General features: G+C 36.0%; 1 protein-coding gene across 4 annotated transcripts in view; it reads left to right on the top strand.

Moving 5' to 3' along the window:
- Positions 1-23,160, top strand: part of mybpc1 (myosin binding protein C1) — a 37,759-nt gene that overhangs the window by 12,339 nt on the left and 2,260 nt on the right. For 3 of the 4 annotated variants that reach the window (XM_082167776.1, XM_082167775.1, XM_082167777.1), the window contains 25 exons: positions 60-101; positions 1,003-1,113; positions 1,768-1,916; positions 2,006-2,123; positions 2,713-2,764; positions 3,614-3,670; positions 5,803-5,966; positions 6,484-6,616; positions 8,451-8,575; positions 8,699-8,804; positions 8,904-9,070; positions 9,190-9,355; positions 9,735-9,841; positions 9,933-10,069; positions 10,167-10,326; positions 10,416-10,520; positions 11,421-11,609; positions 13,473-13,607; positions 13,690-13,857; positions 13,935-14,023; positions 14,132-14,324; positions 15,001-15,140; positions 15,366-15,525; positions 20,712-20,848; positions 21,793-21,979. In XM_082167776.1, coding sequence (XP_082023902.1) covers positions 60-101; positions 1,003-1,113; positions 1,768-1,916; positions 2,006-2,123; positions 2,713-2,764; positions 3,614-3,670; positions 5,803-5,966; positions 6,484-6,616; positions 8,451-8,575; positions 8,699-8,804; positions 8,904-9,070; positions 9,190-9,355; positions 9,735-9,841; positions 9,933-10,069; positions 10,167-10,326; positions 10,416-10,520; positions 11,421-11,609; positions 13,473-13,607; positions 13,690-13,857; positions 13,935-14,023; positions 14,132-14,324; positions 15,001-15,140; positions 15,366-15,525; positions 20,712-20,848; positions 21,793-21,979 — 3,297 coding nt within the window. The remainder of the gene's footprint in view (positions 1-59; positions 102-1,002; positions 1,114-1,767; positions 1,917-2,005; positions 2,124-2,712; positions 2,765-3,613; positions 3,671-5,802; positions 5,967-6,483; positions 6,617-8,450; positions 8,576-8,698; positions 8,805-8,903; positions 9,071-9,189; positions 9,356-9,734; positions 9,842-9,932; positions 10,070-10,166; positions 10,327-10,415; positions 10,521-11,420; positions 11,610-13,472; positions 13,608-13,689; positions 13,858-13,934; positions 14,024-14,131; positions 14,325-15,000; positions 15,141-15,365; positions 15,526-20,711; positions 20,849-21,792; positions 21,980-23,160) is intronic. The other variant, XM_082167778.1, reaches the window with a different exon arrangement.

Raw genomic sequence — 23,160 nt, 5'->3', positions numbered from 1 at the left:
TGGACTTTACAGTACTATTTCTTATAATATGCTGTAAATTTCTCTCTGTCTCTGTTTAGATGATAGCCACCCTGAGTCAACCAGGGGGAGAAAAGACTCAGGTAATTCTATAACTACAGTAGACGCTTTAACGGATCCCTAGAAACCGGAAACAAAGGCCGAAATAGGTCTAGTCAAAGCATCATAATACGCTTTCACTGCCTCATTTTCCCACAGTGGACAGCCAAATGGGACCGGTAAAGTTCTTTTTAAACTAATGTAAAAAGCGCTGTAATAATCCCAAACCCCATCTTGAAAGAAACTGGAGGGGTTTTGGAGATCATCTGCTTTTTCATACTCCATTAGAAAATCAATGGCACAGTTCGTTTTTTATTTATACTATATTTAATTTCATTGACTAAAAAAAAAATCTGTGAAATCTCATTGAGCAATCAGAATATTTTCCGCAATGATTTTGCAATGCAATGTATATTTACATTTGTTAACTGATTCTCTCTTTTCCCTCTTAAAGGTCATTGTTCAGTGTCTTTATGCTTTCCATGTTGCTTTGCGGCAGCAATGTGTGATGACGATGTGTCACTGTGTGTTTGTTGGGTATTATGTGTGTCAGTTCAGGCAAATGGACGATTGCAAGATATATATGGATTTAAAACACTTTATAATAACTTTCATTAAGTCATTTAAAAATATGAATATATTTGAATAGAAATATAGATGGGAATTAATATTAAAGGTATAGCGGAGGATCTTTCCAAATTTTAGATAAGACCCGCCCTCTCCACTTTTTGAAAAGTTTGATTGATTCACCAGAATGATTGACAATTAGGAGGACCAATAGTATAGGTTACCCAACAGGAAGTAAAACATCCTCCGCTATACCTTTAATATTTCAATTTGCACTACTTAATTATCTAAAAAGTTTTACTTATAATATGAAAGTTATTATAAAGCTACCAAAAATGTATAAGTGGGATAAGTGTGTTCTTTCTCCTAAATGATCAGTGTGGTCTCTGGGGGATGGACAGCCTCCTGAGGACATTGACAAACAGATTGATACTCCACCGCTCTCGACTCTGTTGATTGAAAAGCCCCAGGGTGGCTCCATCAATGTAGGTCAGTAAATGCAGCTTTGTAACGGTTCCCGTTCATTCTTAAAGTGCCCCATTATGCTTTTTTTTCAGAAATTACCTTTCATGTAGTGTGTTGCATAGATGTTTGTGAATGTTGAAGGTCTGCAAAGTTTCAAAGATCAAAGTTCAACGTCTTACGGAAAATGTAGTTATTTTCTCCCAGGAGAAAGAACCGATTCTGTCGTCAGTAATTCCATTTTTACTTCCAACACAGGGGTTGTAACAAATTTGCATAATGCCTGCCTCAAACACTAGCTGAGGCCTGGAAGAGTTTTGTGTTTTCAACATGTCGAGAAGATGCTGTTTTCTTGGCTGCGAAAGCAAATCCACATTGCATGCACTTACAAAGCAAATCAGAGCAAAGCAGGCTCTCGGAAAGGAAGGGTTTAGAGAGACTGTGTCATCGAACGAACCGTTTTCAGACTCTTTTAGAAATGAGGTGATGTGCAATGTATATTATAGGTGTTTTTTGACCTTGGATGCATGTAAACCTATTGTAGGAGACCTCCAAAACTAAATTAGGAACTTTTAGAATAGCACAATAGAGGCACTTTAAGCTCTTATGCACATCTTTAGGATCTCGCAATGTTTATTCAACAAACACAACTGCAGTATGTTTTAATTTGTTGTTTGAAAGGTGGAGACATCACCTTCGTTGCTAAAGTGGAGGCCAAAGACTTGCTTCGTAAACCAACCATTAAGTGGTTCAAGGGAAAGTGGATGGATCTGGCTAGCAAGACTGGGAAGCACCTTCAGCTTAAAGAATCTTTTGATCGCTTTTCCAAGGTGATCCCGCTCAACCAACGTATTGTAAAGAAGCATTTGCATAATGTTCCTGTTCTTTAAGCAATATTTGGCATTGTTTTTCGCTGTAGATTCACACCTTTGAGATGCACATCATCAAGGCGAAGGAGAACTATGCAGGGAATTACAGATGTGAGGTCACCTACAAAGACAAATTTGATAGCTGCTGTTTTGACTTGGAGGTCAAAGGTTTGTTTTCTGATTTTTCTGAACACAACAAACACTTGCACTACCAAGTTTGGGTCATTACGATTTTTTTATGTTTTTCTGGAAGAAAATGGTCCAAAGCACGTCAAAATGGTCCAAAAGTCACAGTAGAGATATTTGTAATGTTAAAAAAAGATTTCTATTTCAAATAAATGATGTTCTTTTGAACTTTCTATTCATCGAAGAATCCTGAAAATGATGTATCAATGATTTCACACACAAAAAATTGTCAGCAACAACTATTTTCAACATTGATAAACATAAGAAATGTTTCTTGAGCAGCAAATCAGCATATTAGAATTATTTCTGAAGGGTCATGTGACACTAAAGACTGGACTAATGATGCTGAAAATTCAGCTTTGCCATCACAGGAATTTATTTAAATTAAAACAGTTATTTTAAATTGTTATAATATTTCACAATATTACTGTTTTTACTAATCAAATAAATGCAGCCTTGGTGGGCATTAGAGACGTCTTTCAAAAACATTAAAAAAATCGTACAGACCTCAAACTTTTATTTGATCCCTTTATCGTATTTCATCCATTTTGTATTTTTTTCTTCTTCTCAGAAATCCCTGAGGGATCTCAGAGCATTGATATTCGCTCAGCTTTCAAAAGAAGGTAAAGGGGGACCATCCTCCCCCAAAATCATTTTTAAAGAGAAATATATAGAAATGTTCAGCAAAATGGCTGAAATGTTTTTAAAAAGTGTGGTTTAGTAAGTACTGTAATTAATCATTATAAAATATAAAATAACGATAATGTTACTTTATGTCAGTATAACACATCTAAATTCTTGGTAGTGAATATATGAAGGTAGTGATATATCAAATAAAATTATATTTAAATTATTTACAATATATATATACAGTATATATAAATGATATGTTACAATAGGCTATCCTACTTGACTTTCAAAAACATATTCTTTTCCAACATAAATGATGCATTACAGTGACATCTTCTCTGTGAATGTTTAATCAATTAAAACAGGACTTCTGTTCCAGTAATCCTCAACAAACCGATGTATAAACATGGTTTGATGACGGGCTGGGTTACCAGAAAGTTCTCAGTTAACCATTTTTTCAAATATATTTACCACCAAATCAACCCGTCGACCAAACCAACCAAACCAATGTGTTGAACTTGTCCAACGCTTGCACTGGGAACTTCCACCCCAACAATGTGTCAGAAAGCAACGCAAACTATCCAAGCTCATACTGTTCTCCCAAAGTAATATTGGGAGAATTTGTCATGAGAACACCCTTGGTAGTTTGTGCACAAATCAGTTCGCCGAACGCCAGTGCTTTGGTACTCGGCCGCCAAGCGAAAGGTTATTGTGTGCACCTCAATCCTGCATTCGTTTGGATGCAGAGATTGCAGGCTCTTGCGTTGTTCTTTTAGCATTGTTTATTTTTGATGTTTGTGACTTTTCTGATTCAATTTCCATTAATCTCTTGTGAACAACAGCAGTGAAGGCCAGGACGATGCAGGCGAGCTTGACTTTAGTGGGCTTCTCAAACATAGGTGAGAACTCCAGTCTGGCCCCCACAGGGGACCAATTCTTTCTTTCTTTCTTTCTTTCTTTTTTTCTTCGAATTTTTTTCCTGATGCCCTGACATGGGTGACTTTTTCTTCAATCCTTCTTTTACACTGTTGTTAAAATCCAACAATATATTTTTACACTCCTAAAAAGATTTCTTCATGTCATTCACTGTGACAAAGCAACCACTCTGCCCTTAACCATCCTGTAATGTGGAAAACATTTATGTGCCATTTATATGTTATTATTAATACACATTTTGGCATATAATTAGGTGCAAGTGTATTTTGTAGCCAACATAAAGGAAATACTGGAATCAGACAAAATATCATCAATCACACAAACTTATTTTTGGAGTTTTGCCTCTTTTTTTTTGTGAGGTTTTGCTTTAGTATTTTGTTGTTAGCTAAATAGCAGAAGTTAAACTCCTGCATAATAGAGAAAAAAGTTTGAAAATTATCTTGGCTTGTCTTTTTTTCTTCCTCACGCATTCAGACACGGCAGGTTAGTATCGTATAATTAAACGATTAGACGTTATCACTGGTAAGTATTATAATCCTTTAGCTTCCCAAGCATGACCTGAACAGGAAATGTATAAGCAAGAGTGTTGGCCTACTGTAGTCTGGTAACACTTTATTTAAAGACAGCATTCATTAAAGATTCAGCAACACTCAGCAATGATGGAAACAAACCTTTAGTATTCAGAACCTGACGAAAAGGGCACGTTTTCCACTCATTTACGAGTTGTTGGTGGAACACTTCAACATGAAGCTGTGAAATAGTGTTATCGCTACTTTTGTTAATGTAATCTTTGTTTATACTCGAGAAACAAGACACGCAACTGCAAACCTTCGCTGTTCTTAATACTTGCCTGAGCAACTGCAGACTTGTTGAAACACACATTAAACACATGAAAATAATCATTTGACCTCCGGACATTCAGGGAAATGTCTGTGTAAGAAGAGGGCTGAATGACAAAAGCTGATGATTACTAATTTAACTGTCTCACACCCTGATCATGTTTAACGACTGTGATCATGTATAACAACAATATTCACTCCTAATAAACCCTGACTTCTAACCCTAATATAAAAGAAAACAACTACATTGACAGATGCGTTTAGATAGGACTTCTACAAAGAGATGGGTACAGTTTAAACTACAGGACAGAGTCAACAGATTACTATTAATGAATTATAAGGATTATAATTAGAGCTGTCGATTAATTCATATCTATCTATCTATCTACTGTATCTATCTATCTATCTATCTATCTATCTATCTATCTATCTATCTATCTATCTATCTATCTATCTACTGTATCTATCTATCTATCTATCTATCTATCTATCTATCTATCTATCTATCTATCTATCTATCTGTCTATCTGTCTGTCTATCTATCTATCATCATAATCTCATTAATAATGTTCTTTCTGCATATTTTAAATGTTGGTCTATTTACTTATATATCAAATAGACCAACAATTACAAAAAATTGGCAATTTAGGAAATTATGTTCATTTTTTGTTGTTGTTGGTCTATTTACTTTGCTGGTATTTATGCCACATCAAGTTGAAACAGATAAACTTTTAATAACGCATTCTGAGGTATGCGCTAAATTAATTTGACATTGACAGCTCTAATTATAAATTTTCCTAATATAATTTTCATTATAATACATTGAATCAAATGTTACATTTTTAGTAAATGATTTGGTTTGTACATCCATCATGAGCACGATCATGTGTTAACCACATGATAACCCAATGTTCCCCTTTTCACTGACTTTTTCACTTATCCTTTCCAATCATAGTGAAATTATTTAGTAATAGCTTCTCACTAAATTCGTGTCCCCAATCATAAACAGTACCATCCCTTCCTTGATCATGTGATCCACCGTGTAGCTAAAAACTATGTGAGGCATCTCTACCTGTAACAGGTTACCAATGACATAGCAGGGATTTTCCAGCCCATCTCTTTGTGTGACATGTCTTGAGGAACTAGAAATAAGGAGGATAGTAATGGAACATCCCGATCTGGTTCCTCAACACATGTTCAGAGAGCCTTAGCCATGACCTCTGACCTCATACTGTCTTACTGCTCTGTGATGTCAGGGAGCACAAGCAAGAGGAAACTCCTGATGTGGACGTGTGGGAGATTTTGAAGAACGCCCGACCTGATGAATATGAGAAGATTGCTTTTACGTATGGCATCACCGATCTCAGAGGCCTGCTGAAAAGACTGAAGAAAACCAAAAAGGAAGAGAAAAAGAGTGAAGGTGCTAATTTAACCATTGTTAGATTGATAATGTGCAGTATTCAGTTCAGATATATTGTTAAACGGATAGTTCACCCAAAAATGAAACTTCTGTCATCATTTACTTATGTCATTCCAAACTCATAAGACTTTCGTTCATCTCTGGAACACAAATGAAGATATTTTTCATTATGAAAATTATGAAAAACACGTTCATATAAATATGAGAGATGAGAGACCAAATTTTCTGAAGAGACTCGGTCACTTTATATGATGAACAGATTGAATTTAGGCTTTTATTAAAATATAAGCGAATGCTTTCTAGTTTCGTAGACTGTCAATGAAGGGACAGAAATCTCTCAGATTTCATTTAAAATATCTTAATTTGTGTTCCGAAGATGAATGAAAGTCTGACGAGTTCGACATAATTAAAATTTTTGGGTGAACTAACTGTTTAAATTGTTTCTTTTGAAAATACCACAGAGCCAATTTCTTCACTTGAAACACTGTTATACATCTGCATTTATTTTCCACTGCAGCATTTGCCAAGAGACTGGATCCTGCATATCAGGCGGACAAAGGCGGAAAGATCCGGTTAATTGTGGACCTTGCTGACCCAACTGTGGAGTTAAAATGGTACAAGAATGGACAAGAGATCCGCCCTACTCCAAAGTATGTCGCCTCCTATTCTTACACGCTCTTTTTTTACAACTACATTCAGGAACACGCTCATATGAAACCCTCTGTGACGCCAACCTGTTTAAAAACCCTTCATTTATTGTGTTCTTTGGCTTGCTGGTCACAGGGGGTGCAGAAACACACTTTGCTATACACACACAAGTGATCCATCAGCATTTCATACCCGGCAAACACACAACGTTCTTAAAACATTAATCTGTGCCTTATGATAACTTCCAGAAATGTTTAAAGGACGTTATGTGAGTGAAGGCCAATGTGAAGCTCTTGAGCTACATTTGAAGTTTTAAATGTAGTGTACAATGAGAAATTAACAACAGGAAAAAGGCACCACCACCCTCACAGGACTTTAATAGAGTTGCAAAAGCTACCTGAATATTTTACATTAAATGCATATTTGTCTCTTATGATATGCAGAAATGTTTTATGGTAATATTGTACAAATAGTTAGCCTATATATATATTTTTAAATAAAACAGATCATCTTATTTTATTTGTATTATGAATATTTCATCGATATTTTTATATTTTTCACTGCACCGATTAAGCTATTTGGCATAATACATTTTTGCATATATTCCACAAGAAAAATATTAGTTTGTAATAATGTGTATTAAAATGCAAAAAAAAAAAAATTATGACCTTATTTTTAAGATTTAATCTTTATTTTTAATTTTTAAATGCTAAACAGCTTACAACTTCTGCAAGAAGTACATGAACGCAAGTGTATAGTTTATATAATGGTATTTATGTTGCTTAATTTGTTAATAATTGTAAAAGACAATGATATAGAACTATAAAATGCTATTATATGCATTTTTTGTTGAAATCTTCTTTTCTAAACATCAACAAGTTATTTGAAAATTATGGCAGCGTATATCAACCCACTTTTCTTTGTAAAAGCAACTACATTAAAGCCATTTGGGTGGTCCATGCAGTTTTCTGGTTTCTTATCTTCAATGATGGTCATCCCAGGGATTCCCTGCTTTTGGGGGAATCTCTCTTTTTCTTCTTCTCTCTCTATATAACTGTAACACTAATAGCTCTTCCAGTCCTGTTTGATCTACAGTAGGCATGATGTCTATCTATCCTTTCTGTCTGTTATGCAATGGTGATCCCACCTGTATCCTATAACCTCCACTTCCACCTACTCCATCCTGTGCTCCGGCTGCTCTGGCTCCTCTATTCACCTCAAAGTAATAGAAAGTAAGTCAGCCATTCCTCAGGACTGTCTTGTATATCTGAACCAAAGGAGTGACCCCATTTCTGCTGTATGGATCAATTCTGATGGTTTAAGTTCCATGTTGTATGTATAATATATTGCATATGTTCAATGGAATGATTGAGCTATCACACAAGCAAGAGTGCTGCTGAATATCAGCACACACACACAACTGACACACCACATGGACAGATATTGTCTATTTTTTCTCTGCCAACGAAAACACTTATAAAAGAAGCCAAAGCAGGATCAACCTTTGTGTATCTGAAATTAAAGGAACAGAACTAACTGCTGTATAATATCAATTATTTCTGCTTTCACTTTCCTATCTTAGACTTTCAATAGTGGAATTCAATAGGAATAATAAAAGAGATAGCAAAATACGGACTGAATATGAATGACTAAAAGACAGAATGAATAAATAAATAAATAAATGACTGAAATAAATAAATAAATATTTTTCTTGACAATCCTGCTGTCAATATTTAACTGATAGGCCATAAATGATGTTCCACTTCGGAACTGTTAAATGCTAAGTTAAGGCCTTTGAAATGTTATCTTTCAGTAACTAATGAATTGACTGTGCAGGTATATCTTTGAGCATAAAGGCACTCAAAGGATAATGGTTATTAACAACTGTCAGATGAGCGATGACGCTGCTTACTCAGTCACTGCAGGAGACGAGAAGTGCACCACTGAACTGTTTGTGAAAGGTACATCCACTCACCAGTCTACCAGACGATTTCATACTTGAAGTTAATTGTGATGGAATTGGACAATAATGACTGTCTGCCAGTGTTTGATGATGGTCCTGGTCTCCTTTGGTCCTCCTATAGAACTGCCTGTGAACATAGTGAAAGAGCTGGAGCCCGTAAAAACCACAGTGAACGAGAGAATTGAACTGGAGTGTGAAGTGTCTGAGGAAGGAGCAAAAGTTAAATGGTATGTGTGTTGGACAATTTAGATGTTTATGTTTGTGTTTGACACACAAAGTAAAATGAGTAAAAAACCTTGACCTATTGTGCTGACTGTCTGGTAAAGGATGAAGAATGGAGTGGAGGTTCCCACAGGAGTGCGATCACGGTACCGTGTGAAAAGCGAGGGGACCAAACACTGGCTGATCATTGATGACGCCTCAAAGGACGACACTGGCACCTACTCCCTAATGGCCACCGGGGGCACCAGTCAGGCTCACGTTCAAGTTGACCGTATGATAATATTGTTTTTTGAGAGCATCTTTGTTTCATCCCTTTCTCTCCTGTTCATTAAATGTTGTTCCCTTACCCCCTTTGTTTTCCTTCCTGTTACATGCGATTGGATGATTCAGTGAAGCCTCTGAAGATTTTAATGGATCTACAGAGTATGACAGTGTTGTTGGGTCAGCCTCTTAAATTGAACTGTGAGATTTACCCCGGAAATGTCCCGGGCCGCTGGTACAAGAACGGCCAGCTGATCCAGCCCAATGACCGTATCAACATTTTGCACAAAACCAAGTACGCCGACATACACGTTCAATATTAAACCTCAATCATACCAGGTTATCAGCTCATATACTGCACATAAATATTTTATAAACATGTGAATAAAATATGTCCACCATTTTAAAACTAGAAATGTATCAACTGGAGGCCCCTATGGGAAAATCAAGCTTAAGCTATAGCTGTGGAACATGGTAGCTGGTTTCTAACTGGTCTAAACTGGAGACCAGCCACCATGGTCTAAACACCATCCTGACCACCTTAAGTTGGTATGACCAGGTGCTAACTGTTGTTGCAGGTCCAAGATGGTCTATAAGAGTGCTTCTCAATAGAGGAGTGAAGGATGACTTATATATATCCTCATTTTCATTTGTGCTTTATATTCAATTTACAGGAATCACAACCTCGACATCGAGAGCTCCACCATTCATGATGCCGGCGACTACACCTTTGTTCCTGAGGGATACACACAGACGCTGTCTGCCAAAGTGCACATCATAGGTACCAGCAACAATCCAGAAAGTTCTCAGACTCTTATCATACTTATACTAATAATCTCTCTGAAAGAATCCCATTTGGAATAATTCTGCAGATCCCCCCAGGGTGCACTTAGAGGCACTGAATGTCCAGGACAACACGGTGACCATTGTGGCCGGAAACAAACTCCGCCTGGAGATTCCCATCACTGGAGAACCAGCACCCAGAGTGGTGTGGATGAAGGGAGAAAGGGTGAGCGATGACCAACCTTTTCTGCAGAAAATATAAAGAAATATAGATTTCTGAACCAGAAACACCTGGATTAAACTAGGCTAAATGGGTTTTTCAGGTCATCCTTGATACAGGAAATCGAGTTCATGCAGAAACATTTGCAGACCACACCTGCCTAACTATTGATGTCACAGAAAGAGAAGATTCTGGAAACTACAAGATCGTCCTTCAGAACGAAGCTGGAGAAGACACGGCCTGTGTTAAGGTCAAAGTTGTGGGTAAGACATTCTCCCCAGAGAGAACAAAATATTTGTTTGGGTGATGACATTAAGAAGATGTAAATCTTATCCTATTTTGTTTCATCTAGATATCCCAGATCCCCCTGAGTCTCCTCTGGTTACTGATGTGGGTGGAGACTGGTGCACTATGACATGGGAACCTCCACGCTATGACGGTGGTTCCCCCATTCTTGGTAAATCAACTTCCTGTGCATAAAAACTGTATCATATATATATTTTAGAAGCCTGTTAATTTTAGTCTTTGAGTTATTTCAAATTATATGTTGAAAAACACTTTGGAATTTCTCTGTAGTCTCATTACACTACCTATATTTTTAATGTCTCTTATACTCACCAAGACTGTATTTGTAAAACCAGCAATATTGTGAAATATTAAAAATCATTTAAAATAGCTGTTTTCTATTTTAATATTTAAATTAAATGTAAATCATTTCCTCCATTACGCTTCCATTTTAAACATTGTTTTACATAATTAGTCATCATGATGAACAAATAAAACATAATGCTAGTAAAGTTCAGAAAGTTACAGTATAAGGTGACCTCTAGGGGAAAAAAACCTGAAATGAGTTTAAAAAATCATGACGTGACCTCTTTAAATATGCAGCTGTGCATTTGAAGCTCTTATTAGCATAACATAAGTTAAAGATGCCATATTATGCCCCTTTTCAAAGTCTTGATTTTGTTTTTGGGGTCTACTAGAATAGGTTTTCACGCTTGAATGTTAAAAACACATAATTTTTCACATATTTTACATTGTTGCAGCACCTCTCTTTCCAGTCTGCCAACGGCTGAATCAGTGTGTTGTGATTGGTCAACCGCTTATCATAACATATCATATCATAATCGTTTCAACAAACGTGCACCTTTTATTTGCTTATGCCTTAGGTGGGGAATTATTTAAATATATTGGATATTATTGGAACATACATTCCCGGAAGACTACAATTGAGGCGTTTCAGGGAGTCCAGAAACACTAAAGCAACCTTACACACTAAAGAAAGTTGGAAATGTAGAAAAAAAAAGCATAAAAGGTCTTTAAAGCATGATTCTCTTTTTAAAAAAATTTACCACAGGATACTTCATTGAGCGAAAGAAGAAACAGAGCTCTCGATGGATGAGGCTGAACTTTGACCTTTGCAAAGAGACCACTTTCGAGCCCAAAAAAATGATTGAAGGTGTGCCGTACGAGGTGCGAATCTTTGCTGTTAACGCTATCGGTGTCTCCAAACCCAGTGAACCCTCCAAACCTTTCATTCCTCTGGGTGAGTACACAAGTGGCTCATCTGTACTGTTAATGGGATTTTGTGTCTCTTCGAATCAGTTATGTCATGAGCACCATCTCTATTACGCAACACAACACGCAGTATGGTCATTTAGGCTTGTGCCATTAAGCAAGACAAAAAGCACTGCAGAGACGCCAGAGCTTGTCTGTTCCTATTTGGGCTCCTATGCGACAGGTGTTGCTGTGCTCACACCAGTATCCAAAACATTCAGTCTGTGACCTCCACAGCAGAAGCCTGAGATTTAGAAGATACTGAGTACGACTTTATAATGGCTGCCAACTCATCTGCGGATTATTACGTTATGAGATCAGATACTGTCTCTTCTTCAGTCACAGCTTAAACACGAAGAGTTGTGCGAGAATAGAAGAGTCCAGACAAATGAGAGCCCTCGTGAAATTCATGGCATACCAGGGTGATCCTATCTTCTCACATGTGTTCGTGTGTGGAGGGACACACGTGCGGCCGTTATTTTATGGATTAAAAGAAGAGTTCTTCAAAAAATATTTATGTTCCATGAAAAAAAAAATTGGAACAACATCAGGGTGGGTAAATAATGCAGATATGAAAAACAAAAGAAAAAAAATTATAATTTAGGTAAATTATTACTTCAACTGGAATTATCTAAAGCTTGATTTCAATTAATTTATGGTCAGAGGCTAAAGTGTAATATATTCATATTATACACACTTGAATGTGTGAATCAAGTTTTAATGAAAATATAAACTAAGTAAAAAATAGAAATGCTTATGTAATGATGTAAAGCATGTAATGATGAGAACAAATTTAACAAAAATACTGCAAAATATAATCAGTAACATTTATTCTTATATGAATCGAATCTATATATGAATATATAGGAAAAAGAAATGATGCTTCTAAGGATGAATTTGAAATAAACATGCACAGGTAATGTACAAGAGACTGAACGTGATTCAATGCCCTAATATACACACGTTTTTTTTTCGTTCTTTGATTATAAATTATGTTTGAGACTATAGGTAGACTATATAGATCTGACTAAATGAGAGTATAGTTTGAATTATTTCATTTTCTTTGCATGGCACATTGACATGACAGTGCAGAATAGCTTTTTCGGCATTATCCTGAACATTATATAAGCATTCATTTCAGAGAGGCTCTCTTTGTATTCTTCACATAAAAATCAGTCTACAGGCTTTCATAGACAACCTAGGCAGTCGGGGAAGGTCTCATTTTTAAGTTTCGTTACAAGCTATTCAAACATTGGCAATACAAAATGGAATGAATACATGACAATTCTTACATATAGCCCCTTTAAAGATGGATGTGATCTATGTCTTGAGAATGTATCAAACACTCTTGAATGTGGGAATCAAGATCAGTTTTAATGAACAAAATAAATGGTAAAAAGCAGAAAATATGCATGCAATAATGCATTTGAAATATATTTATTTTTTATGGTTTTAGAACAAATATTCATTTGTATATATAAATATATATATTTATATATTAATCTAAAATTAATTGGAAAAAAAATGTAGGGACTTTTTTTGATTAATCTAAGGATGAATTTGAGAATTATTTCACAAATCTAAAATAAACAGATTAATAAAAATAGGGGAAAAAAACGACATAATATAAATCATGTATCTAGGATGTATATTGTTGTGGCTATTATTTTAAAACAAATTATGGAAAAAATACTGACTAAAAAAAATTGAGTGAGACTTAGTACTTCATTATGCATCTAAGAATGAAATTGAAAAATATTTTGCTACACTAGTTATTTTAGAACAAATTATCCAAAATATTGACAGAAAATTTTCAGCAACAATAATTACTACTTTCATGAACTCCTACTAGCTGTGACCAGTGAACCCACAATGCTGGTGGTGGATGACGTCACAGATAACACAGTAACTTTGAAGTGGAGACCTCCAGACACGATCGGTGCCGCAGGACTTGATGGGTACCAAATTGAATATTGCATTGAAGGAAGTAAGACTACACACATATATGATTTGAGGAAGTGGTTCTCAACTGGTGGCTGTTTGTCCTCATGCAATACTTTATTTTACAGCTGACGAATGGATTCCTGCTAATAAAGAGCTGACAGAAAAAACGAGGTACACTATAACGGGTCTGCCAGTGGAGGCCAAGATCTTAGTGCGCGTCAAGGCCATAAATGCTGCTGGGGCCAGTGCACCACGCACCACCCAACACTCCATACTGGTGAAAGAGGTCATCGGTGAGGGTCAACTACCACTTTCATTTTGCTATTTGAAACACATTAGTTAATGTAAACTAATAACACATATCTCACAGAGCCTCCTAAGATTCGCATACCTCGACACTTGAAGCAGACGTACATTCGAAAGGTTGGCGAAGTCGTCAACCTCGTCGTGCCATTTGTGGTGAGCCAACAGATCATGATAGCAAACCCCAAGCTTATCGAATTCTTTATCAAAGTGCTCATGACAGAAAATGTCAAAACCTTTTTTTTTATCTTTTTTTTTTTTTAGGGTAAACCAAGGCCAAAAGTCACCTGGTCGAAAGAGGGTCAGCCGATTGAACAAACCATCAGCATTCGTAACTCAGAATGTGACAGCATCATGTTCATCCGCAAAGCTGAGCGCAAGCATTCTGGGAAATATGAACTGAGCGTACAAGTGGAGAATCATATCGACACGGCCATGTTGGACATCCAGATAGTCGGTTAGTTAAGAAAAATGCAGTTTTAAAACAAAAAGTCTGGCAGTGCTATTTTTGTATAATTTATTTACTATTTTAGTATTTATTAATATTTTGAATTAGGTTTCATTTTTATATTTTCATTTTAATTTCAGTTTTAGTCATTTTGTTATGTGCTTTTGTCATTTTTAATAGTTTTTTTAATATTTCTAATCATCTAAAATGAATTTTTATTTCAGTTTTAGTAATTTTAGTACTTATTTTAAGTATGTCAAAGCAATATTTCCAATTTTTGTTTATTTTTTTATGTTTATATTTTGTTTCAGCTTTATTTAAATTATGAAATGATATTTAATAGTTGCAGTTAACAATAACAATACTGAATATTGCTAATGTTCAAATTCAGATTAATAATAATACTGTACAAAATCAAGAAATATATGATATTTAATATGTGATTCAGAGAAATATACAGTGGATGTAAAAAGTCTAGTATACTATTTCACATGAGCTTGATGATTAGTTAATTCTGAACCTGATAACAGGGTTTATAAAAGGGTGTGCACACTTAGGTTAGGTTATTTTAAGTTTTTATTTTTATCTTTTTTTCTCTGAAATGCGCCACTTTGGTTTTCAGTGGCATTGCATGGGTTGTAATTTTTACATTAAAGGTTACATTTTCTTTTGCTGTCTGTCCCAGATCTTCCAGGCCCACCACAGGCTGTGAAGATCGAAGAAGTCTGGGGGAATAATGTAGCACTGGACTGGAGCCCACCCAAGGACAGCGGCAATGCACCCATAACAGGCTACACCATTCAGAAAGCTGATAAAAAGACAATGGTCTGAATAAAACTTTGGTTGTCTTGTCACTGTACTTCTATGATACTAATATTTAACAAAAATTTCAAACAAAGTAAAATGTTATTCTTTATTATATGGGTTATATGTACATATATTGTACATACACTTTTTTTGTTTTAAAATAATATATGTGTAATATTTTAAGTGTAGAGGGCAAAACGATGTGTGTGTGTGTGTGTGTGTGTGTGTGTGTGTGTGGCACAGGAGTGGTACACATGTGTGGAGCACTACCATCGTACCTGCATCACAATCTCAGATCTGGTGGTGGGTAACGAGTATTTCTTCAGAATCTACTCTGAGAACATGGTGGGCTTAAGTGAAAGTGCTACTGCCACTAAAAACAGTGCTCTCATCGTGAAGGAAGGTAAGGCTCTGCTCTGCTCTACTCCTACCCATTTGTAAATTAACTGCTTGTGTAAATCCTTTTCAAAGCTGCAGCAAGTGATTTTTTTAACTGAATGCAATTTACATAATGTTCGGATGTCCTAAGAATTAAAGACCTATTGTACTTTTTTACATTTTCAACTTTCTTTACATTTTTGAGCATGAAAAAAGGTCTGCAAAGTTACAAAGCACAAAGTCCACTACAAATTGAGTTATGCTGCCTTCATGTGCATCGGATTTATCATAAATACAAGTTTCCTTCTTAAAAATTGGACATGATCGCCGCTCAAGTTGTATTTTCCACAGGGAAGCTCTGGGATAATTTTGATACCAAAGTTCCTGATTTGGATGGGCCATAAACTTTAAACATGGCGGATTTGAGAACGATTGCTGTTGTGACTGACATTAGAAGCCAATTGTATCTTTTAAACACTGCAAAAATAGCCTGTATTTGACTGAAATTCCAGAATTGACTAGATAGATAACGCTGTGAATGTTTACATGGTTGCCAATGAATGGGAAGCTAAATATAATTTTGGTCTAATAAGATTTAATAAGAATCAGCCTGGTGTGATTGCCTCCATGATTCCTGTTAATTCCGACAACAAAGCACTTGAATGCGATGAGGTCATAATCATAACTTGAGAAGTGGCAAGTAGGAAATTTCCGATAGCACGTGAAGGCAGCATTATTTCCAAACTCCCTGAATCGTCTCAGTTGTTGTCTTGAGTTTTCGTCAGGCACAATATTCCCCATTTAAATAATTCCCGCCTAAAGCATATAGGCTACAAAAAAAGGGTACGAGGCCTGGTTGAGTTACGTTAGTAGTGGGCGTGGGGTAAGAGGTGTGACATTTCAAAAACACGCTCAAAACGGTTGACCAATCACAACACACTGATCCAGCCGACCAATCAGAGCACATTGCGCTTTTCGGAAAGAGGGGATTCATAGAGTGCCGAAGTTATGACGTCACTTTGTAGGCCAAAACGCGGAAGTGAGTTAGCATTTTAGCCCTACGGGTTCCCTCGCCCTAAAGTCTATGGGTTTTTTGAATGGGTTTTTGCTAAATCGCCTGAAATAAGGTCTGTGGTTAACAAAGCCTCTAAATATTTTCACGTTTTGATCTATGACATAAAACACACCAGTTATAACCTGCTTGTGATTTTTTAAAACTTTATTGTGTCTTAAAAACGGTGGTTGCAAACAAGTTGCTAAAAGGGACTACATCCTTTGGCGGGGACTTTAGACGTCATCATGACAAACATGAAAGCTCTCACTAGCCCGCGTTTCAGCTTCACGTTCTTAGAAGTTTACCTTTCAGTTAATATAGCCTACATAACGTTATTTTTGTTTTGTCCCGAGATGCAACCACAAGTCATCGAATGAAATCTCGTTTGTTTTCCATCCGATGTTATCCAGCGGAGACTCTGGGTTCGTGCCAGATGTAGTAAAAAAGGCTAGCAGTAGCAAGAATAAACGTTTTTCATAACCAAGTCAACAGCTAAAATACCTTTTGTCTTTCTCTTAAAATATCTAAAAGCTTGTTTACTTTGCCACTGTTTGATAGATTAGATCCGCCGCAGTTTTATTAAAGGCTAACGTTACGTTGAGAAATGTGTTAAATTAAAATATTCAAAATAATACCTGGTTTATTGACTTTTATTGTAACTTGTTTGGATATAATTATAGAAAGGGTGGGTCCTGCACCTTGTGAACTTGGCTTTTACCCACCTATAATAATATGATTGTTTTTGTAAACAGCATTGCCGGTAGTTAAAGCAGGCAATGATATTAATCTTTGTTATTTTAGTAGTAAATGTTAACTATATTTAATGTGCTATATAAACGTGGACAATTCCCAGAGAACACGCTGATATGTATAGCCCTAATGCACTGTAAGTTGACTGTCTGACAAATACACAAATTAAATGTTAAACTATTGCATACTACTTGTATACTATTGTAACTACACTCCAGTCAGCTCACAGTAATGTGAATGTGAGATAAAATTTACTACACAGGCTCTCACATTGGGGCTTGTGGATTACCAGGTACAAATAGAAAATGTTAACAAAATGAGTATATATGTGTTATTTAGGGAACATATATATAACATATATATGGTTTAATTATAATATATTATAATAAGCATTTGCTATTGACAATTCTCTTTAAATTCAACATATATAATTATATACAACTATTATATTAAATGTTTGGAATTGAACTGTGTTATGCTTGTTCAGAGATTATTTGTATAGTTATCTTAAATACATAGAACACTATTATAACTCCTCTATCTCTCCCTAGTTTTACTTACTCGATTAACCTTGTACCTCATGCTGGCCCTTACAATACCGGCAAGTAAACCAGCATCTAAGCTGCATTTTTCATGTCCAGATTTATAGTTGTTCTCTCTTCGATCTATGGTTTTTCTATCGTCTAAGAAAAAGGACATGGAAATTGATACGGCCATAGCTAACGTTAACTGCTTCTGAGATGGTTAAAGCGCGTTTTTTTTTTTCTGGCGAATTAGCAAATGGTATGCAAACATACAATCAAACATAATACAGTGAAAGATAATCTTTAAAGTTTATTTGGGGCACAATGATCAGGCATAATAATCTTAATCACAAAGAAAATAATATTAAAGTTTATATAAACTAACAAAATAATAAACGAATAAATAAAACATTAACGAAAGATTAAAAAAATCTCAGAGAGGCACGCATAAACAAAATTAGTTTCTAACATTTTTTGAAAAACAGAATGGGCAATATTTCTCATGAAAAATTGGATAAGTGTTCATACCATAGACTAGAGCATAGATAGACTGTAAAATAGGTTCATACACAGCGCAGATCATAATGAGCGAGCGAGTGAGTTTGAGGAAGCTTGATGATGACGTTGATCCGCGTCCATGGTGTGCTGTAGTCCGTTGATAGCCTACCGTTAGCATTTTATATCCGACGGCTTTATTTAGGCTTCAAAATGTATACATTTTGGATTAACTTGTAAAGATTATCTTGATAGACAAAACGTGTAAGGGTCACAACTCTTTGTTGAACACAGATCTTATTTTTTGCGATTTTCCAAAAGTCTATGGGGAAAATGCATTGCTTTTTGATCGAGGGAACCCATGCGCCGCTAACTTCCGGGTTGGCCTACAAAGTGACGTCATTACTTCGGCACTCTATAGAGACAGGAACTAAACAGTGTTACTGACAGACTGGGAAGAGAGGTGCTGCAACAATGTAAATATGTGAAAAAGAATGTGTTTTCAACATTCAAGCATGAAAACATATTAGTAGACCCCAAAAACAAAATCAATACTTTGAAAATATGGCATCTTTAAGCTATGATAAACCTGTAAACGGCAAAACAGAATCTGTGCATTTTCGCCAATTTAAAAACTTGCTCTCAGCCAACCTCAAACAATGGCGTTCATTTGGGGTGGGACTACTAGGGGAAGTCAAGTGTTTAAAAAATAGTAAAGTAAAGTAAACCTTGATTGCAGATTATATCGATTTGGATAAAACTGTGCGCTAGTGGTGCTGAAATCGCTTGCAGCAGTTTTAATTAAAATTCTTAAGCCTAACAAATTTGCTTTTTAGTGGTAATTTAGGCCTGGCTGATGTGGATTTGTGTGGGTTTTTTTTAATATATATTAATTTTACAGCCTTGGTACCCGAGGGCTGTCCTAATTAACACTAATTTACTAATCAACGTCCTGCTTGGTCTGTCTTTATATATTTAGTCAGGATTTTAATTGAAATGCACGTCCCTGAACATGGTGTAAAGGAGGGTTGCTCAATCCTGCTCTTGGAGATGAAGGATGTGTCCCAGTTTGAATACATATAATATACATTAAAAGTGTGTATGTTGCTGGGGATGGAAAGTACATAATTTGAGTATTTACAGTGTGCCAGTATCACAGGCCCTCTTACTGCATACTATTTGTATGAAAGCATTAAAATTAGCTAAATTCACAGCCTTAACCGTCACTTTAAAAAAATAAAAAACATAATAATTCTCACATTTTTGTCAAGCAAAGACTAAACACAAATTCACACTTCAGAATCCAACAGAAATATTAGACCATCCGGGCCCTTCTTCCATACTGTTTTAAACATACAAAAATTTGGGACCAGTGTTGTAAAAATAAATTATTAGTTGTTGTTATTATTATTATTATAAGCCATTTAAAAACATTTGGTTACACTTCCTATCCTTGTCACAGTGTAATTATACATTTAAATACTGAGTAATAGTAAACAACAACATGTACTTATTATAGGTTTAGGTTTGGTTTAGGATTAGGGTATGTTTTAGAGTTAGTTGCATGTTATTATGCAGAATTTACTGTTATTACTATAGAAAGTATATGTAATGTGTAACAAAAAACTCTAAACAGTTGCAACTTCAAAAAGTCCGAAATAAAAAGAAAAACTGAAAGAAATAAAAACTAAAACTAATGATGAAGAAAACTAACTGAACTGAAAATGAATTAAAATTATTAAATAGAAATGACTAAAATGCCATTACAATGAATTAAAATAAGGATAAAAGCTAATTCTAAATATTAATAAAAAACTATAATAGTATATAAATCATTCTCAAATAACACTGGTTAGGATGCACTAATCCTAAACTTAGGTTGTGTTATAATGGAAAATATGCAAATTGGGACACTTGCCTGCAGAGTTTAGCACATGAACTACCTGAACCTGTTAATCAAGGTTTGGTTTTTGAGCAGGATTGCACACTCCTGGTGTAAAGTCTGAGTTTTGACTCAAAGGAACTTTAAAGGCTTTCCTGGAATGTTAAAGGTATGTTCTGCACTTTAAAGTAGCTTCACAATTTGATGATTCTCCCTGATACGCATCACTATACACTACAAACACAAAGATTTGTTTACTAGCCACAAATTACTGTGGTGACAGTAACCATGTATGTTCCCAAGTGCAGATTTAATCTTTAACAGACTGTGTGCGTCACGCCTTGCCGATGCTGATGATAAATGTTGTCTCTTCCTCATCACATAAGGGAAATTCCCCCATGATACAGCTCACGGGTTGTATCATGCAAAGTCCCACTCTCCCTTCCCCTCTCACTCCTCCTCCTCCTCCTCCTCCTCCTCTTCCTCTTCCTCTCACTCTCAATCAGGCCTGCAACTGAAGAACCCACAGTATAATGACCGCGACTTCACCGAGCCGCCCAATTTCACTCAGCCGCTTATCAACACCTTCGCCATAGCTGGGTACAACGCCACCCTGAACTGCAGTGTGCGTGCCAACCCTAGGGTAAGTGACTGGCAGGACACTCTACTTGAAAGGTATGGGAAATTCAGATCATCTGGGATACTTTTTTTGCCATTGAGATGACTGTGAAAAAATTTCCCTTTAAAAAGTGTGCTTTTGCCATATTATTTGTTTCAGACAGGTAAGTCCATTTTCAACCGTTATTCATGCACACTTTAATTTAGATCAGGGGCCGGTTTCACAAAGCTATTTTAGACCGGTCTATAGAGTTAGACAAGTCTAAAATTTGCTCATAGACTAGTCTAATGCAAGTTAGACTGTTTCACAAAAATAAAGACTGACTTAATTTAGACCAAAAAAATTAGACGCCTTACCCCCAGGCTAACTTAGGTCTAAGACTCTATGTTACCTTGGCAACCAGCAGTAACAATCAGTTACATTACAAACAGCCAAAAGAAAAGGGAAAATGGCTCATAATTTAAACATTTCTTCTTGTTACTACATTCTCCGCTAAATATCCCAAGTAAAATGTCCTTGTAACTGTTACACTCCTCCAACAAACACATATTTTCTGCTGGGGTAAACTGCACTGAGCGGTTGAATGCGCCTACTCGATCCGCCATGTTTTTTGTTTTGAAAAGTGTCTTAATTTACCCAGAATGCATTGCAGTGTAGTCCTACTTAAGATAGTCAGAGTCTTAAGTGCTTTGTGCAATGGTCTGATTTAGATGTCTATCTGAAGTCTGACTATCTACTATATCTAAGCCATAGTCAAAGTCTATCTTTGTGAAACCGGCCCCAGAAGACATAAAGGTCCCGTTTACACCTGATATCACTTACTATGTGATTATATTACTGAATAAAACCATTAATATCCATGTGACACTGTGAGTTTGATGGATTGATGCTGCTTTGGTTCCTCTTCACTAGTGCTGTTTATCTGTTGTTTCCTGTGTATTCATACTATACTCCGTAACTGCTCTCAGCCTAAGGTGATCTGGATGAAAAACAAGATTCCCATCATAGACGACCCACGTTACCGCATGTTCAGCAACCAGGGTGTGTGTACGCTTGAGATCCGAAAACCCAGCCCGTTTGATGGAGGTGTTTACACCTGCAAGGCTGTCAATGACCTTGGAGAGGCTCAGGTGGACTGCAAACTAGAGGTCAAAGGTTAGTCTGTGCGTTAATTTGATCATCAATATGGATATAGCTTCTTAAGAACGCTCCTTTAAGGGGATACATGGCTAATATAGTCATGAAGTGATTCAATAGGGAATATTACACCTGGCTTTTATTGAAGAGGGATGTTATAGTGATGGCCCTGATATACTTCAAGCGAAATTGAAGAACGAACTGGTAATTTTGAACAAAATCAGAACAAAAAAAATCGTGGCGATTACATAATACGTAGGTAGGTGTGGCTCTGGGGCTCCGCCTTCTTTGACATGGAAATCTTCTCTGGTTCATTTATTCCGTTCAGACCGTCGAGGTCAGACGTACGCGAGTAAAACATGAACACACTGGAGAGCTGCACTTATGTTTAATACTGTAAAGCTGCTTACTTTAAGGCAGTACATTGTATTAAGTGGTTTATTAATAAGCATGACGTGACGATTGGAGTGGTGAATTGCAGAGCTCTATGATCAGATGCTTTAACTGCTGTTTTCTCACCGCTTTCATTTTTGTTGTGCGTTTATTTTGTTATTGAGAGGAAGGTTACGCAGCACGTATTTACAGTCTATAGTCATCTATATATATATATATATATATATATATATATATATATATATATATATACATATATGAGTATATCGGGGCCTTTACTGTTGGGTAGAACGCTGTTTGACTCTATACTGTAAGTGGTTTCAAAACTCAGTCGTTTTCAATGAGGTAACCAACAGAGCTTAAACAAAAGACTGAATGAGGAGCCTGATAAGGGTTCATTTGCCTTCAAGAGATTATAGCTTCATTTCCAACTTAAACACTGTTTTTACACCTAACCAACCAATTAATGTGCACAGGATTCCAGAACTTTGGTCCACCATTGTTACAATTCCATTTTTGTCTTTTAAACTGGTAATATGAATAATGTCTCAATCTCTTCTGTGGATTTCAAGGGTAAGTACAGTGTTGGAACAATATGACAATATTGCTCTCTTACATGGTCTTACATGGCTTAATTCTCTCTTACATGGTCACACTTGTTTATAATAGTACTGTGTAGCTTTTCATCATAGTGTTTAGACAACAAACAAAGCCGAGTTTGTTATGAAGTTATTTTGAGCTGTTTGTCTCCTGTCACATTTGTACAGTATGTGCATTTAGTCCAGCTGTGATCTTTCTTCAAGATC

The sequence above is a fragment of the Leuciscus leuciscus genome, assembly GCF_965113295.1.
Source record: "Leuciscus leuciscus genome assembly, chromosome: 4".
Classification (NCBI taxonomy): Eukaryota; Metazoa; Chordata; class Actinopteri; order Cypriniformes; family Leuciscidae; genus Leuciscus; species Leuciscus leuciscus.
The sequence above is the reverse complement of the archived record's forward strand: the minus strand, read 5'-3'. Positions and strand labels throughout refer to the sequence as shown.